This window comes from Protobothrops mucrosquamatus, unplaced genomic scaffold, assembly GCF_001527695.2.
Source record: "Protobothrops mucrosquamatus isolate PMUCROS unplaced genomic scaffold, P.Mucros_1.0 scaffold39, whole genome shotgun sequence".
Taxonomy (NCBI): Eukaryota; Metazoa; Chordata; class Lepidosauria; order Squamata; family Viperidae; genus Protobothrops; species Protobothrops mucrosquamatus.
Genome location: NW_015386421.1, coordinates 1,601,230 through 1,618,616, shown reverse-complemented (window position 1 = coordinate 1,618,616; position 17,387 = coordinate 1,601,230). Strand labels below are relative to the sequence as shown.

The following is a 17,387-nucleotide window of genomic DNA, read 5'->3' as shown; positions in this document are numbered from 1 at the left end:
TTTGTATGATAATTATAGTACTGATTCCAGGCAGACTTGACATGGTTAGAATCCAGTCATCTTTTTTTCAAGGCTTTATGGCATCTTAACCAGTCCAGGAATTTCCATAAAACATATGGAACATACAGTTTGCTGATAGTACTCAACAGGTTGATGGGTTAATACTTGACAGATGTTTGCTATCATCCAAGGGATGTGAGCTTTATGCTTGATAGAAAGGTAGACCATATTGAAGCCCATTGACTTTTTAGGTTTTATTAAATCGGGTGGTAGAAAACTTGTTTCCAGAGCCTTCCCAAATTTTGAGCTGTACAATTATTAACTTCCAAAGGAATAACTATGCCACTTTGAGAGATTTGGGTAAAAAAGAGACAGTAGTGATTTAACATCTAAAAAATAAACCATCCTGAAATGAGCCATCCAGTCATCTGCAGTTGCTTTTATCCTTACGTTCTTATCTTCAACAGTTTTTCCGAGCTCCTATCCATCGAATTGCAGCATGAGGGTCTTGCTAAGTATGATCTCATGCCAAGCGTAGGTTTCCAGCCCCTACTTTGTGCCCTCTTTGGCTCTAACACGAATGTATGTTCATACTTCTATGAATTGAGTAAGAGTGTGACATGCTTTGTGACTCTTTGCATCTTTTGTTAGAAAACTGGCTCTGTAAATGAATCCCATGGCTCTGGGCTCAGCAGGTAAAGGAAGAAGAAGTCTGTTAGTGCGTGAGCCTAATCAGGCTGGCAAGAGCAAGTAAAGTAGGGCAGCATCACACATTAGCTACTGTGTAATTGAGCTCTTTGATGGTCAGGGCACTGCAGGAGAGGGTGCCAAGCGGAGCAGAACTTTTGTTGTTAATTCAGTCACCCATGGAAGAAGCTGTAAAGCTGTACATCTCTGCATCTTGGTGCCTAGAGAACTGAAAAGCCCTTGCAAGCAGCCTTTTCAGTCCCTGCCCTTGGCCCTAGTCTGCAAACTTTCAGGCCTTCGCTCTGCCTCTGGTTCTCAGCACTTGATTTCCCTTTTCTCTTTCTTTCTTTGGTTCGCTTTCTTCCCCGTGCACCGCAAAAAGCAAAGCTCCCATGCTGTTTGAACTAGGCGGCTGTGAGTGAGGGCTAGCTCAGAGCTGTGTGGCTGTTACCTTTGTATTCCAGATGAAACTGCCAAGCTCCGTGGGACAGAAGAAGATTAAAGCCTTGGAGCAGATGCTGATGGAACTCGGAGTAGGTGAGTAAAGAGGGCAGGGAGAGGGAGAGGGAGAGACCCATGGAGCAGTGCCTTTGTAGTCAAGATGGGCTATTTTTCCCCCTAGTAATACAGCCAGTTCCTTCACTAACACTGTATGTGAACGGATTTGAAAAATAATATGTATTTTGTTTAAGGGGGGAAAAATACTTTTCCAGTAGAAAAGTAGTAGAATAGCCTTTGTCGTTTTCTCTCTTGTGTGGGTTCTTTAAGGCATCAGAAGTCATGGAAGAGTTTTAAGGAGGTAAATCTCATCATGTGGGAGAAGTACTTAGGAAGGAGTCAGTGACCATTGCTCAAAAATCTCCGACCCCCTTTTAGTACTTTGCAGCTATCATTTTGGACAGATCGTGCAGGGCCAGAACAAGGGTCTATCTGGAATATTGTGAATACCTCCAAAGCACAAATAGTTGCCTTTACATCTACCTTTACATCCAGAGAATAGCAGCCTCCTTGATTCATTCAGTCTAGGAATCCTTGGCTCTAGCAGTTACCTTGAGTAATGAACTGAGTGTTCAGTTAGTGCAGACATGTCAAACACAAGGCCAGGGGGCTGGATGGGGCCCGCAAAGTGTTTTCATGTGGCCCGCAAAGCCATCCTGGAAACAGTGAGGGAACGGCCCCCTCTGCCTTGCCCCTGGCCCAGGCCAGCCAGGAGCCAATGTACAATTTTGTGGTGGCCCTCTATGCTGAAACGCATTCAGTCTTAGCTCTATAAGCCCCTCCCCCCAGCATGGCCTGAGAGGAACAGTGAGGCTCCTCCAGTGGACCATGCCTTGGCGCTTGCCCCGGTCCCACCCCCTTCTGCCAGAGACCCTCAGATCTATCCCACTCCTGCCCAGGTCCCCACAGGCACCCTTGATGCAAATGATGTAGAGCTGGCCACACCCACCCAGTAGGCCACACCCACTCCATCCATGCCCACCCAGTAGGCCGCACCCATCCTGGCCACACCACCCGGCCCCCTGAGGGCAACTGCAATCCTGATGCGGCCCTCAATAAAATTGAGTTTGACACCCCTGAGTTAGTGCCTTCCTTGCAAGATGAACCAGTATCTAAACCAGTGTTTCTCAACCTTGGCAACTTTACGATGTGTGGACTTCAACTCCCAAACTGCAATGCTAGCTGGAGAATTCTGGGAGTTGAAGTCCACACATCATAAAGTTGCCAAGGTTGAGAAACACTGATCTAAACCCTCTTCTCCTACTGTTGAGGCTTGGCCTGAAGGCAAATTCCTTGTATGGCCAATGACCTGGGCAATAGAGTTTGGGTTTATTCCTCTACCTGACTAAGAATAAAGTAAGATTACAGCAACCACACAGCTGAAAACAGGTTCTGGGTCTCCCTCGTTTAGTTTTCTTCTCCTGCTTTGCCTAGATTTGAACCCGATGCCAACAGAAGAAATTGTTCAGATGTTCAACGAGTTGCGCAGTGATCTGGTGCTACTATATGAGCTCAAGCAAGCCTTTGCAAACTGTGAATATGAGCTGCAGATGCTGCGCCACCGCTATGAGGCACTAGCCAAAGCAGGTAGCACGGGACCCAGCACCGACGGTGGCTCACATCCCGATGGACAGTCAGGCTTGTGCACAGAAGAAGGCAAGGGTGACAGCAAGGAGCAGATCATTGATGTGGTGGGAGCACCCCTCACCCCTAATTCAGTGAGTATTATTCGAAAGATTTTTTTTTTGCCATTGCCTGGTTTTTATCATCTGAAGATACAGCCTTTGGGGAGCTACTTGAAATAACAAGATGTTGGGCCTTTGGGAAAGGCTTATTTTCACTCTCAGGAGATATACAATCAATCAGAATAGAGCTGGAAGGGACCTTGGAGGTCTTCTAGTCCAACCCCTTGCTCAAGCGGGAGATCCTATACCCGTGGTGGCGAACCTATGGCACGCATGCCACAGGTGGCACGCAGAGCCTTCTCTGTGGGCATGCGCGCTGTTGCCCAGTCCTAGGCTTTCAGCTGGGTTTTATAAAACCTTTTCACTTTAGGCCTCTGCCACCGTGTGCAAAAAAATAAAAAAGGTTCAATCAATCAATCAATTTCAACTTCTCGCGGGGAAAAAAAGATCTCGCAAAGTTGGAATTGATTGATTGAACTTTTTAGTCCCACCCAGCCTCCTGTTCCCACCGCAACCACGCCCATCCAATGGGCCATGCCCACCCAATGGGTCACTCCCATCCGGCACCCGATGATACATAAGTGGGTTTTGGGTTGCAGTTTGGGCACTCGGTCTCTAAAAGGTTCGCCATCACTGCCCTGTATCATTTCAGACAAGAGACTGTCCAGTCTCTTCTTAAAAACCTGTAGTGATGAAGCACCCACAACTTCTGAAGGCAAGTTGTTCCACTGGTTAATTGTTCTCACTCCTTAATGCCAGGTTGCTTCTCTCCTTGATTAGTTTCCATCCATTGTTTCTTGTCTGCCCAAGAACTGCTTGCTGAACCTCAAGCAAGAAGGGAGCAATTTGCCATGCAGTCGTGAGCCCCTGGAATCAGGTTCATCTGATGACATCATAAAGACATGGGTGTTTTTCTCAAGGACAGATTTCCAGGATGCTTCATTCAGTATATGTATGCAATGTATTCCAAATGCCCCCCCACCCACCTTCAGTCTAGGGCCTCATCACCCTGCTCTTTAAACTGACATTGTGTTAAATCTCCAATTGCTAAGTTTAAATTCTAAGATACAAACTTTATTATAATGGGGTCAGTGAGTTATTAGTTACATTTGTGATCAGGCTATTAGTCAGCTAGCCATTACTCCCTTCTTGCTCATTGTAGTGCAGCTATCCAGTGCGTTGGCATAATGGCACGCCACAGTCTTTACAAAATGTTAAGAGATTAAATTGGAATTTTATGTAGCAGCTCATTTTTAGGGGGAGGATAGAAGGCACTCCTGGGAATGGTCTAAACCAGGGGTGGGGAACCTTGGCTCTTTTATGACTTGTGGACTTCAACTCCCAGAATTGAAGTTGAAGCCCACAAGTCATAAAAGAGCCAAGGTTCCCCACCCCGGTCTAAACCATGTTGCTGAGCACCACTCCCCTGCCGTTTTTGGGAAACTCAAAATCCTATCCATGTCTGGGTTTTAGCCATTCTCACAATCAGTTCTTATTATCCAGTACCAAGCCATTTTTTTTTCTGTATAGCAATCTTCTATTACAAAACGCTGGACTCTTGTATGGCACTTGATTTTCTCATTCCGGACTTGGAACAGGAACAGAGAGAACAGCACCAAGAGGGTTAACATGATCTGGATTGTGATGTATTTGAAAGAAATATAATCTAGTTAATTCACTGCAAGGCAAGTTTGGTACCTAAAGGGCCCCCCCTGTTAAATACAGCTCTGACCTTTACCAGCTGGTTACACAAAGACGACACAATTAGATTAGTTCAAGACAAAAGGTCAAGCGCATTCACACTGTGACCACTTTACACCGTCTTTGGAAAGGAAAGAAATTCCACCCAACAAGAGGGGGCAGCTCAAGAAGGTTTGCTGTTATTTTGAGGATGGAGAGGAGAGGCGTGCATCGGTTGGAGGGTAGAGAAGAATTTTCCTTTATGAATTTGGGGGAAAGAATACTCCCTGGATGTCCATTCTATTACTTAGCTAGCATGTTGCAGAGACTTACCACATTTCACATGCATTTTGGGCTTTACTTTAGGTAAGCACCATGTGTCCAATTGTTTGGACTTATTTCTGTAAGATTGGCACCTAGTCTGGAGATAACGCTGAGATGGCCAGTTCCTAATATTGAAACCAGCTTGATTTTTTTTCTTGTAGAAAGAATATGGATTCATTGGTGTGGGAGAAGGTTACTACAGGTGATAGTTACAACCTCATATAGAAGTTGTGATGTCCTGCAATCACATGATTGCAATTTATGTCTTTCCCCATGGGCTTCCCAGAAGTAAAGGCAGTGCGAAGCTGGCAGAAAGTTGGAAATTATGGTTATACAAGATCTTCATAAAGTTCTTTTTTAATAATAGCAACTCGGACTGCCGGAACTGCTAAGCAGTGGGGTCATGTGTTTTTTTGACTTAGCAATCATATCACTTAATGACAGATTCCAGTCCCTATTAGTGTTGCTAAACGAGGACTACCTGTAATACTGACAATATATTTCATAAGATTTGAGTGAATAAATAGACAATTGAATGAAATAGATCTCAATGAGCAAATAGAAACATAAACAACTGGTGGTAGAAAAGGACCTAGGGGTCCATTAAGTCTGCCCTTTGAGTTTTCTTTTCTTTTTAGTTTATTTATTTGGTTATTTTTATTATTTTTATTTTTTGTTGGATGATGGACATGTGTTTAATCCCTTAACTCACTTACTGATGATTGTCCCACTGTCAAAATCCCCAAATGTTTTGCCATATTTAAACATGGGAGCTAGTTATGGTTAGGGTATGATGGCCATGGCAGTGGGTTCTTATCCTGGTTACGTTTTGAGTCTCCAGTGAATTTAAGTAGTAGAAGTAAAGTATAGTTCACATTGCCAAATGTTCAGTGACAGATGGTGGCTATGAACTATGAGTCTTTTACATCTATCTATGGCATGATTGGGATTCTAAATATTTAGCTGTTTGTCTTCCGAGTAAAACAGAGACCCTTCTTTTACCAAAGATATTCATTGCTACATATAACCATGGATTACAGTCTGTTTCATCAGAGGCATGGAGTGGAGACATCCTGGTCCAGACGATATCTGAAGCAGGCATTCGAATTTATCTGGATTATATAGTCTAAAAGTTCTGGTTTATTTTTTCTGGTTCTCTTCACTTGACAACACTTCCTCTCCAACCTAAAACTTTAAAAAAGAAATAGCTCCTGACCAGTTGGTGACCTGCATTCTCAGATTAAGCCATACATGTTTGCTGTCAGTGATTTCAGCTGGCTGGAGGTCAACATTTTGAGGGCGACTTTTCCTTTTAGTTGGGAGCAAGGTCCACTATTGAAGGTTCCCAATGAAGGTCTTTCTCTCCCTCATTCTGGCTGACCCAGAAAGGATGTTGCTGTAGGCCTGGAAGGGGCAAAAGGTGAGTTATAACTTGGAACAAATTAGTTCCAAGCACAAGTACAGCCAGTTACTCCAGATTAGGGCCTTTGATTTGCACAACTCAGACTCTACTTGCCCATCCATAATGAGTTGACTCTCCTCAGAATTCCTCACATCAGCACTCTTTGTTCCTAGGCTCACAAGTCAGCCTATTAATGGGGAAACGAAAGGACCTTGCCTCTAAGAAGTCTTGGGTTCAGAGTCAGAATCATTTGACTTTTAAGCTGCCTTTATCTGAACTCCTGCTGGCTCCTTGTTTTCTGAGCCTACTTGAAAGTGCAAAGTTACATTGTTAACATCAAAAATCTTTCCTTTAAGGATGGAGTTAGAAAAACTCACTCATGTGTCTCTATAAAATGTGTGTCTCTGTCATGGCGGGAGAGGGGGATGTATGTATTCTCATTTTAAAATAATTCCTTTCCATTAACAGCGAGGCAGGCTCCCAGATTCTTGTAAATTATAACGTAGAACATTTTTTTTCTAAGCACTTTTCGTTTTCACCCATAGCGACAGAAAAGCCAAGCTAGGGAAGGAAGGTGATTGATATGAATTTGTGACATATTTGAAAGATCGCTCTTTTGCCATATCAAGATTATCAAACACATGCACTCATCCCCATTAATTCAGCAGCCTCACTGAGTAGCTCTGAAGTTTCCGTGCCTTTGTTTTCAGATTGTGCTGGCTATTTTAAAGCATATCTTTTGATCTCATTTCCTCAAAAGCTAGCAGGTACCACTTAAACAACAAAATAATAAAAGGCTGCTTTGTTGAGTCCACAAGGACCCGGCTGTTTCAGAGAATAGGATTATGCATTTCTAAGGAGTTAGGTGCTCTCATCTATAAGATGAGAGCCAGTTTGGTGTAGTGGTTAAGGTATCAGGGTAGAACCCAGGAAACTGTGAGTTCTAGTTCCACCTTAGGCATAAAGTTAGCTGTGTGACCTTGGGCTAGTCAGTTTCTCTCAGCCCTAGAAAGGAGGCAGAGGCCAGGCCCTTCAGAAAAACTGCAGGGACTTGTCCAGGCAGTCTCCAAGAATCAGACATGATTGAATGGGGGGGGAAATTGGGAGGATGGACTTTATTTACTAAAGTTCTTAATCATTTATACCGCAGACTTTTAAAACAAGCCTAGGTGGGAATGAATGAATGTTCCAAGAGACCTAATTACAATTTTCTTCTCTTCTTGATTACAGTCCCCGATTTTCTTTAGAAAAGGATTTTCCTTCATTCATTAAGATGCTCTATAATTCTTGATTGTATCAATAAATTATTCAGTTTCTTCCCACTGGCCTCTTGATTTCAAGTTGTTGAACAACTGAATTATTATTTTAGGCACTTCGTAGTCCAAATGAAATGTCTACAACCCCTGCTAGGACAGTGGAAGTAGAATTCCTGTATCCTTTGGAAATGCAGTTTGCTTAAGGGAGAGAACATGGATCAGCCAAGGAAATTGTGTGCCTCACAGATGTGTAGTGTCCCCTGTCTTTAAGCAAGCTGATGTCATACGTTCCCTCCATTATCCAATATGTACAAGCCACAAGTAACCATATTTTTCGTGCTATGGCTTTGTCTATCAGAATTATAAATGTCCTTTTTCTCATATCCCTGTAATGATCAACTGGCTCCCTCTTCTTGTGGATAGCCTCAAGTAAGTTGTTATGTTCTTTTAACTACATAGGATCTATATGTAAGGCTTTCTCCTGCATTTTCTGCCTGAATATATGTCATTTTTTTGTTTTGCAAGGTTTTTAATTGAATCAGGGATTTTTGCCTGAGAAACTGACTCCTCTTCCACTTCTCATTTGTTTCTTGTTGGAACAGAGAAAGCGCAGGGAATCTGCTTCCAGTTCCTCATCTGTCAAGAAAATGAAGAAGCCATGAACACCATGATGATCCAAGTTCAGGATCTTGGAGGACCAAGCGCAAGAAGGATACGTCTCCCCATACTGTAGCAGGGACCATTATGTTGAAGGATTTTGTTTGCCTTTGCTTACATCACGAAGAAGGTGTTTACTGCCCTGGTAAAGAAGAGGCTGAGCTCATAATCCTGAATTGATTGTTGCTGTGATTTTGCTGTATATTTTTTCCTATTCCTGAGTTTTGTAAATGTTGATGTAAATATAGAATCCATAATCTCTTGTTCCAGAATCAGTAATCATTGAGAGGGAAGGGCAGGAGGATAGACCCTTTGTCAACATGAGTTTTGTACTGGAATGGGCAAGGGCTGTGTAATTAAAGTTATGGTAGACATGTATCACATTATCAATGGAGAAAACTGACCCCTGGTTGAGCAGTAATTCTAACTGCTTCCTCCCATTCTCATAAAGTTGGCATATGTTTTTCTTTGTGGTTTAGCAGACCAGTTTATAGAATACACACAACCTAAATTGTCCTCCCAAGGTTTCATCTTGTTAAAGAAAACTTGCTTATTAATTCAGAGTCCCTGCATCTAAATTCGGTATTAAAGCAAGGAATTTTTACCCCCTTGACAGTTGGTGAGGCAAATATAACTGCAATAACCATTATTTTTAGGGTCATTCTCTGCTGGACTGAAAGAGACTCCTTTTGCAATTATAGCATCCTTTGTCAGATTAGTGTGTAAGTACCTTTACATAAAACATTGGCTCAGTCATTTCTAACTTGATGCCCTCCAAGTGGGTTGGGATTTCTGGTTACTATGAAATAATTGTTCTTAAGGCTCCTCACAGCGCAATCCTTTCTATTTACTGAGAAGCAAATCCCTCTTTGTTCTGCATAGATATTGAGAAATGTGGAGATCTCATTTTTATTGTAATGCTGTTGATGGTCCAGATTTCATTTGTACCATCTAAAATTGCTGTCTGGTGTGACAGTTGTGTCAGTTCCACTAAAGCAGTGAGCTAAATAAATGCTGGTTAGTTAAAAAAAACCCCATCATTATCCCATACTTGGGAGTAGCTTTGGTTGGGAGAATTAAGTAAGGCGAGAACTCCAAAGCCAGAAATGTATATAGAATAAGAGATCCAGTTATCAGAGAGGCTCTTTGTAAAACTACTAATGGTATTTTCTTAGTAGAATAAATTATGCAAAATAGAAAACACCTGTATTTATGCATAATTCATCTAGATTAAAGAATTCTAGTTTTGTTACTAACACAGAATATACTCGGAATATTCTTTGGAAATGGAGGAACTCATGGTTGTGTGATTTAGCCCTGCCTTGGCTATAGGAAACTCAAATATTTAGTAATAAATCAACACTACAGACCCTGGTTTGCTATGCCTGAAAAGCTAGCTCCAGCTTACTGACTTTTTAGTGGCTGGATGTCCCTGTTGCTACATAGAAAGCTGCTTCCTCCCCTCCCCTTTTGAATATTCATCTTCTTTCAGATACATGTCAAAAGAGGACTATGACACCCCTGGCCTGCAGCTGTCAGGCCTAACTCATGTGCTTGCCTCCTTTTCCCCTCAAGTGCAACTGGGAATCAATAGTGCATGACAACGCCCTTTGATTTACATTCTTGCTGGCAGAAAGAAAGGTCAAAGGCCAAGTTCTTCGTTTTCATAGAAAACTAATTAGATGACTCCATCGACACTGAATCAATAAAACTGATCAGGTGATTACACAGAGGGAGCCATTAAAATCCCTGTGACCTTTGATCCTGAGTCCCTAACCTGAGAAGGAAGAGGCTTGGTTACATTCCCTAGTGCCTTGGAGGGCAGAACCTGCAAAGTAAAGATGGACTGGTCTGAAGGGTGGAAACACTTGGACTCTGCCTGTCATGGGCTCATATGCTACTACCCTCTTCTATCTCTATTGGCCAAATCATCTACAAGAATGCTGCCATAGGCGTACTGAAAAACTATAATAGATCATGGAGGAAAAAAAGAGCACCGACTCTAAGCAATCATTTGATTCTATGAACACTGATTCTAAACAACCATTCACTATGTTCTTCATACACTTGAAGTTTCCAGTCATCCATTTATCATTGTTCCCCAAATCAGATCTCATGTAGCAATCAACAAATGTTTGGCAATCATTGGCCTTCAGCGTTTGACTGCTTTAAAACTGAATTATTGCTTTAACCTATAGTTAACCTATAGTTATTGCTTTAACCTATAGTTCTTGCCCTAGCTGTACTGCATATTGTGTATTTCTGAAACTGGTGCAAAAAATATGTCCTGGACATAAGAACTATCCATTTAGTGACCATTGGAACTTACAATGGCACTGAAAAAAGTGACTTGTGACCATTTTCAACACTTAACAACCATTCTAGTATCCCCATGGTCACGTGATCAAAATTCGGACACTTGGCAACTGGCATATTTTTACAAATGTCTAGGGTCATGTGATAACCTTTTTGTGACCCTCTGACAAGCAAAGTCAATGGGGAAGCCAGATTCACTTAACAACTTTGTTACTAACTTAACAACTATAGTGAGTCAATAATTGTGGCAAGAAAGGTTATAAAATGGTGCAAAACTCACTTATTAACAGAAATGTGGGGCTCAATTGTGTTTGTAAGTCAAGGACTATCTGTACTGTGTATAAGCAGTATCAATGACCAGTTGTTAGCAGTGTATATAATCTTATGCTATTTTTCTTCTATATTTAAGATAGGGAATTTGCTCTCCCATTTCCTGTGGTCCCAGAACCAATATATCCCATGTACAAATTATCCCTGGTTGTGCAATGAGTTAGAGATGAGGTGTAAATATTTGCCAGCTCAAGATTCTCATTTCACACAAAAGCCCTTTAATAATTTCATGGGTTTTTTTTAAACTGTTGCCTGATGCCTAGGCTTCATACTAGTGTCTTCCCACTACCTATCGCCTTTCCCCTTCTTCAAGAGCACAAGGCAGGAGCTGAAAGAAGAAGCCTGCTTACAGGAACCTGAATAGTAAAAGAGTAGTAGTTCCTTTTCTCATAGTCTCCCCTACTGAAGAACTAAGGAAATAGGTACTAATCCCCAAAGCTAAGTATTTGTAAATAATACTCTGAATGCAAATATATTTGAGAATGAAGCAAATATCTATGCAGAAACTGCCAACTGTTTTGTATTTAAAGGGGCTTTAGATGGAGGAGGCAATACACCCAGTAAGAGCTACTGTAGCTGGCAAGGCCATGCCCACACCCTTGCAGCACATAAGAGCCAAATTCCTTTCCCCCAAACTTTATTCATGTGGCACATTTACAGCAAGGATGGGAGTAACGAGCCAATGAAGAGGTCAGGTTGGGTTCAGCTGGAACATCCACACACCATGCATTATTATTGGGAAGGCCCAGTGCCTGTATCAGCTCATAGCCCGATTGCTGCATGAGCAGAGCCCTCTTGATGTGGCTCCCAGGTTGATGGCAGCTGGAGCCTATGCCCCTGGGGGGTCCATTCAGCAAGGGCCAGGGAAGGATATTCTGTCAGGAAAATACTGAGCTAGAGAAGAAGAAGTAGGTTGATCCTCCTCCTCCTATACTGCAGGGCATTGGGAACTGGAGGGAAGAGTAGGCCATATCTCTCAGGCAACACACTGGTTTCAGCCGTAGTGAAAAGGGAAGTTAGTCAGATTGTAAAGGGAAAAGAACAGAGATTTCAATCCTTATGCAGATTGTTACAGTGTTCTGAGCTGGGAATACAACTCCTTGGCTGGACAAGCAGTATTGGGCATGTCCACTGCCCGCAATGGACTGCATACTACATCATGTGCAAGCACGAAAAAACACTTAAATAGGGCCCCTGACGTTCTGAGGATGCACCAACGAGAGATCTGGGCGCAAGAAGTGTTGCACATCGGATGAGCATCAACCAGGATGCTTTAGCATGTAACAGCCCCTGCTGAATGAAATCCCAGGGATATAGGCGGCTTTTAGTGGGCATGGAATACAGGCACTTCACCTTGAACAGAAAGAGCCGAGCTTCCTTAATCACATACAGGAGGAACCAGGGATGGGGCTTAGTGTTTATTTAAATCAGAAAGGGAACGAGCAGAAGGCTGCTGAAGAAAGGGACTGTCTGGATGCTGCTCAGTCAATATTTAGCTGACACGCAGGAGACACAGTAACAGATTCACACAGAAGAGGGGCTTGACCGCAGCTCTTGAGATAGTGTACTCAAAATAAAGAGGGCAAGTGCCCAGAACATAGCACCACGGTCTTGCTACAGGCGCAATTGTGAGCAGAGAGAGAGAGAGAGAGAGAGAGAGAGAGAGAGAGAGAGAGAGAGAGAGAAAGACGCCAAGGGGAATCAGAAGCCAACAAAAGGGAAAACAATCTACGTCTCTAACCATGTGGAGCAAGCGCCCTAGGGGGCTGCAGGCTGGACCAGGCCGGGCAGGCAGCTGCCCCTAGAGAGGGAGTCACTTCAGGCCTACACAGAGAATCCAGTTCCATATATACAGCCTCTACTGGCAGAACAGCAAAACTGACGGAGTCGTGGGGTTGCTCGTTCCTCTGTCCTCTTTCTGTTATTCGAATGCTCCAGCCCATCGCACCCATGTAGCAGGAGCCGGCCGCATGCAGCCCTGTCCGGCCGGCCCCAGAAATCAAAAGGGCTTGGAGGTCTGCTTGAAGATGAACCCTCTGTGAGCCAGCGTCTTCATGATGTTGGCAATGTTCTTGCAGTCATCTAATATCCAGAGAAGAAAACAAAAGAGCAAATTTCATTTGTGGGTAAGAAAAAAAAACCATGCATGTCTACAGCAATCTTAAGTGTAGTGGCATGTGTAGTATGCATGCAAAATGCTTCACTGAGAAAAATATGTTCCTAACATGCCACAACACACGACCTTACCTGTAAAATTACTCAAGCCTATATGAGCATCTTGCCATTTAAACATTAGTATTATGATTGCTGATATCCTACCTTTTGCCCAGACATCACAACAGAAAGCAATAATTGAAACAATTGAAAAGAATAAAACCGATAATTACTATGATCCAACATTTATACAAAGTATGCAATGAAGCAGGGTAAATTCTAAACAAATTGTACAAATAGAGGAAGTATGAAACCTATTAAAAATGCCAGCTATAAAATCTTCACTACAATGTACACGGACAATTTTGGCCTCTCATTTCCTTGCTCTTTCCATCCAATCAACATTTTATTTTAGTACAGGGGAGGAAATTTTAAGCACATGAGAGAAAGACAGTTGGCAGTTTAAAAACAGAGAAAATAAACATATTTGCAAAGGTATTGTCCTTGATTTTTGCTTAATTGAGCTGTTAATATTGGGAGCGGGAATTGACATACCAGACCTTGGATTAGTTGTATATGTGACTTGCTAGACAGATGCAAGGTGAGGGTACAACACAGAGCACCTGATATAAGGTGGGTATACTCTGCAGTAGCAGTATCTTGAGGAAAGTCTTGTAAGACTAACATCAGAATGACACAAATGGGGCTAGCAATGCCAGAAACAACTGTCTTATTCAGGTCACGTTCTATCTAAACACTTCAGATTCCATGCTCAGTAAAATTCATGGTAACTTCTAAGTAATTTCTCTTTTAAAAATGTTCAGATTATATAATTCATGTAAGTTAGAACAAATACAAACTGGTGAAAGGGTTAAAGAACTATCAAGGACAAAGATGTCGTTTTCAACAGAAATGCTACAAATACAAAATGCCTGGTTCATCTGCCTCAGATCCTTTTCCTTATAAAAGTGAACAATTAGAGCTAGAAACGTGATTTAAGAAGTAGATTTAAGATTTTGTAGATCTTAAATTAGGAATTATGTCACAAACGAAGAGCTAAACCAGTTTGAGATAATAGCCACAAATATCTGTGTTAAGCATACACAACTCCAGAACTTTATTGCAGGCCCTACTAACTGCTTTCCCCACACTTAACAGTGGAAGAACAGTAGCGGTTACAGCAAAAAATTAGGGCAGAAATACGGACAGATACAGCAAACCATTCCCTTCTGAACTAACAGGGAAACAAGACTTGAGCTGATTTGTGTTACCTGGACTAAACGCAAGCAGAGTTTGCTAAAATAGAAGCAAGGCTTAAATTGATTCTTGGTGTCTATATTTCATGTTGAAAATTGGCTTGTAAATCCATGTTTTGATCTATGGTGGCCGTCTCCTTAAGAAAAAGCAAGAGTAAATGTGTAATTTCTCCCTTGACAGCACACAGTGGCGAGGCGATCCTTCTTCCCGCTCCCCTCCGACTTGGGACAGCTCCGCTGCCTCCCATCAGCACTCTTTCTTTCTCGCCCCACGCCTTGATGTCTCCATTTCATTAGTGTGCGCCCATTCATCACGCTGTTACCGTAAGGGTGACTTTGCCCACTTGCATGTGGCAGGCAGGGCCTGGATGACATGGGGTGGCGCTGCCACTCTAAAGGGGGAACGAAGTAGAACACACACACATACACACACACCTCCTAGTAAATGGATGTTGTGGCAGAGGGACAGCTGCATCATTACTGATGTGTAAATGATAAAGCAGTGCCTCTACATCCATCTCTTAACTGTAAATCCAGGGAGTGCTTTATAATCAAGCGGCAGCGATAATAATGTGAAATTAGGTCTCTCTATCAAAGGGGGGAGGCCTTTTAATCACGGCTTAAAGGGTGCAAGCGCTGTTTATCATAATTGAACTGTATCCAGGCTAATTGTGGCCATATTTCACTGTCTAGGAGACAGGCACACTGTCTGAAGAATGAACACCAGGGGCCGAATGGAGCAGGAAACTGCTGTCCAACCAATCTTGGCCCCAAAGTGATGGCACTTCACTATTCAGGGAAGATATCAACAGATATTCAGGACATCTCCATCACTTTCCTTCTGATTAACCTATAGTGCTGGCAACACAGCAGAGAAACATCAGCAAAGGAAATTGTAACTTTGACCTACAGAATTTTGCAAATGCATACAATTAAACAGTTCTTACGACTCTACCACCACCATCATTTTGTATCAAAAATTTAGAAAGTAAAAAAATATATGATACAGTTATGCAAAATCTGCATTCATGTCACATACTGTGTTTAATCTGAGGACAAGTGCAAAAGAGAATTATTATAACAATTATAGGAACAGAGATATTACACAATGAGTACACCTTGGCCAGTTTAGCCCAGAGTATTATGTAGAAGACCCAAGCATTATAACAATGGTAGTACGGCAAAGTGATCTTCAGGAATGAGCAGTTGGAAATGCTAATGTTAGAACAAGCATGTATTCTTTCTGTAATGTTTTTGTCACAAATATCATATCTACCTTAGCCAGAGATTTGGGCATAGCTAAAAATGACTATACCCACAAATCTCAATCAATTTGATATTGCCAAAAAAGTGAAAATAGAAGGGATTCCTCTTCTCTAGGGAGAATCTTATTTGATTGGGAAGATATAACTGGTCTTATATCTTAGCTAGACTTCTGCACAGCAGAGCCTAAACAGTTTCCAAGCAGAGCACAATCATTTAGCAAATATGTTAAATGATTGTTTCTCAATCAGAGACTCATAAGCAAATGTAATACATTTTAAGTGTCACTTAGATACTATGGTTCCAGTGGCCTCACTTTGAGAACAGTCCATAAATGAAATGGTTAGTTTGTGAAGATTATACAGATAAAGCAACTTTCTTCCTCCTATCACTTTCCCCTCCCCCTCTGGCTGAAAATTGGGGCTGATACGTTATTTGCACCCTCCACACCTATGGATGGCTGTAAGTGAAGGAAGACTACAATAACATAATCACATTATATAGCTTTTAATTATTGTAAGTGTCAAGCCCTGGTAGCAGTAAGTCTATATGAGAATCAACTGAGATAATAAATAGATCCCGTGTGTGTGTGTGTGTGTGTGTGTGTGTGTGTGTGTGTGTGTTTTTCCCGTGTAAGATTGAGAGTATCTTGGCGACGTTTCGACGAGGTCCCACTCGTCATCTTCAGGCTGGGGTCTTCGGCTTCGTGCTCGTGCGAGCAAAGTGTGATCGGAGCAGCTTATATATATATAAATTTAACACTACGTTTTCATAGCCAAAAGTTATCAACCTTAAAGTATACCATCTCACACTATTGCATATTTCCATTACAATATCCAATCTAAGCACATTCATTCATCACGTTTGTTGTTTGTAATATTAAATGATTACTTCTATGTGCGAATCGGTCATCATATATCTGATACTATGGTGATAATTTTTAATCCCCCCATCTCTTCAGACGTAAATATATTAAGAAAGGCAATTCTCACATAAACTGAGCTTGAGAGGGCACAAATTAACAAGCAGTAGCATAAATTTCATGAAACTACTCTGTGTCGGACAAGATAACAGATTGCATAAGGCAGTTTTCCCTCATGGTCTGTATAGCAATACCCAGCCTAAGACAGTTCCCTCAGATCATTCCTTGAGAGATCAAGGATTTGGAGCCAGAAATATCACCTGCTCAGTGCAGCTACTTCCCTCTCCAAGGTCAGATTAGCTCCCACTGCCTATCCCAGTGTTTCTCAACCTTGACAATTTTAAGGCATGTGGACTTCAACTCCCAGAATTCCACAGCCAGCAATGCTGGCTGTGGAATTCTGGGAGTTGAAGTCCACATGCCTTAAAATTGTCAAGGTTGAGAAACACTGGCCTATCCTTTCAAAAATGGTAAAAAAAAATAAAACCTTTCTCTCTTACAGAGATTTTGGAGAGAAAGAGTGTTTAATCGGGGAGCAGCAATTGAAATAATTTAGGTGTGTCATGTATCATTTTAATGCTTTCTCAATGTAAGCCATCAGGACTCTTGACAGGTAGACGCATACACATTTCTGTAATAAATAAATAATCAATTATTCAATCAATCTAGTGTGGGAGGGTGACAGTGGGCGGGACAAAGCTTCTCCAAATACTAGACATGCTGCACCCACTCCATTGTCCCTCGTTTTTTTTCTTTCTCCTTTTCAGCTATTCATTCACTGAAATGAATAAACATTTTCTTTAAAATCTTTGATTTTCCCATGAGATGGAGCAATTTCCAGGAAAGCTAAATGTTGAAGCTAAAGGCTTACTGTCATTTGGGGGGGGGGGGGGAAGGGGAATATCCTAGTGTAAAGAAAGCAAAACTGAAACAAGAACAACCAAACTCAAACAGGTA

At 41.9% G+C, this 17,387-nt stretch overlaps 2 protein-coding genes across 2 annotated transcripts in view; one reads left to right on the top strand and one right to left on the bottom strand.

Moving 5' to 3' along the window:
* Positions 1-8,452, top strand: part of DMAP1 (DNA methyltransferase 1 associated protein 1) — a 43,447-nt gene extending 34,995 nt beyond the window's left edge. The window contains exons 10-12 of the mRNA XM_015811348.1: positions 1,152-1,224; positions 2,620-2,903; positions 8,135-8,452. Coding sequence (XP_015666834.1) covers positions 1,152-1,224; positions 2,620-2,903; positions 8,135-8,194 — 417 coding nt within the window. The 3' untranslated portion in view covers positions 8,195-8,452. The remainder of the gene's footprint in view (positions 1-1,151; positions 1,225-2,619; positions 2,904-8,134) is intronic.
* Positions 8,453-12,512: 4,060 nt separating this feature from the next.
* The window catches only part of ERI3 (ERI1 exoribonuclease family member 3), a 239,052-nt gene continuing 234,177 nt past the window's right edge, over positions 12,513-17,387 (bottom strand). Inside the window, exon 10 of the mRNA XM_015811347.2 lies at positions 12,513-12,917. Within this exon, the coding sequence (XP_015666833.2) occupies positions 12,835-12,917 (83 nt within the window). The 3' untranslated portion in view covers positions 12,513-12,834. The remainder of the gene's footprint in view (positions 12,918-17,387) is intronic.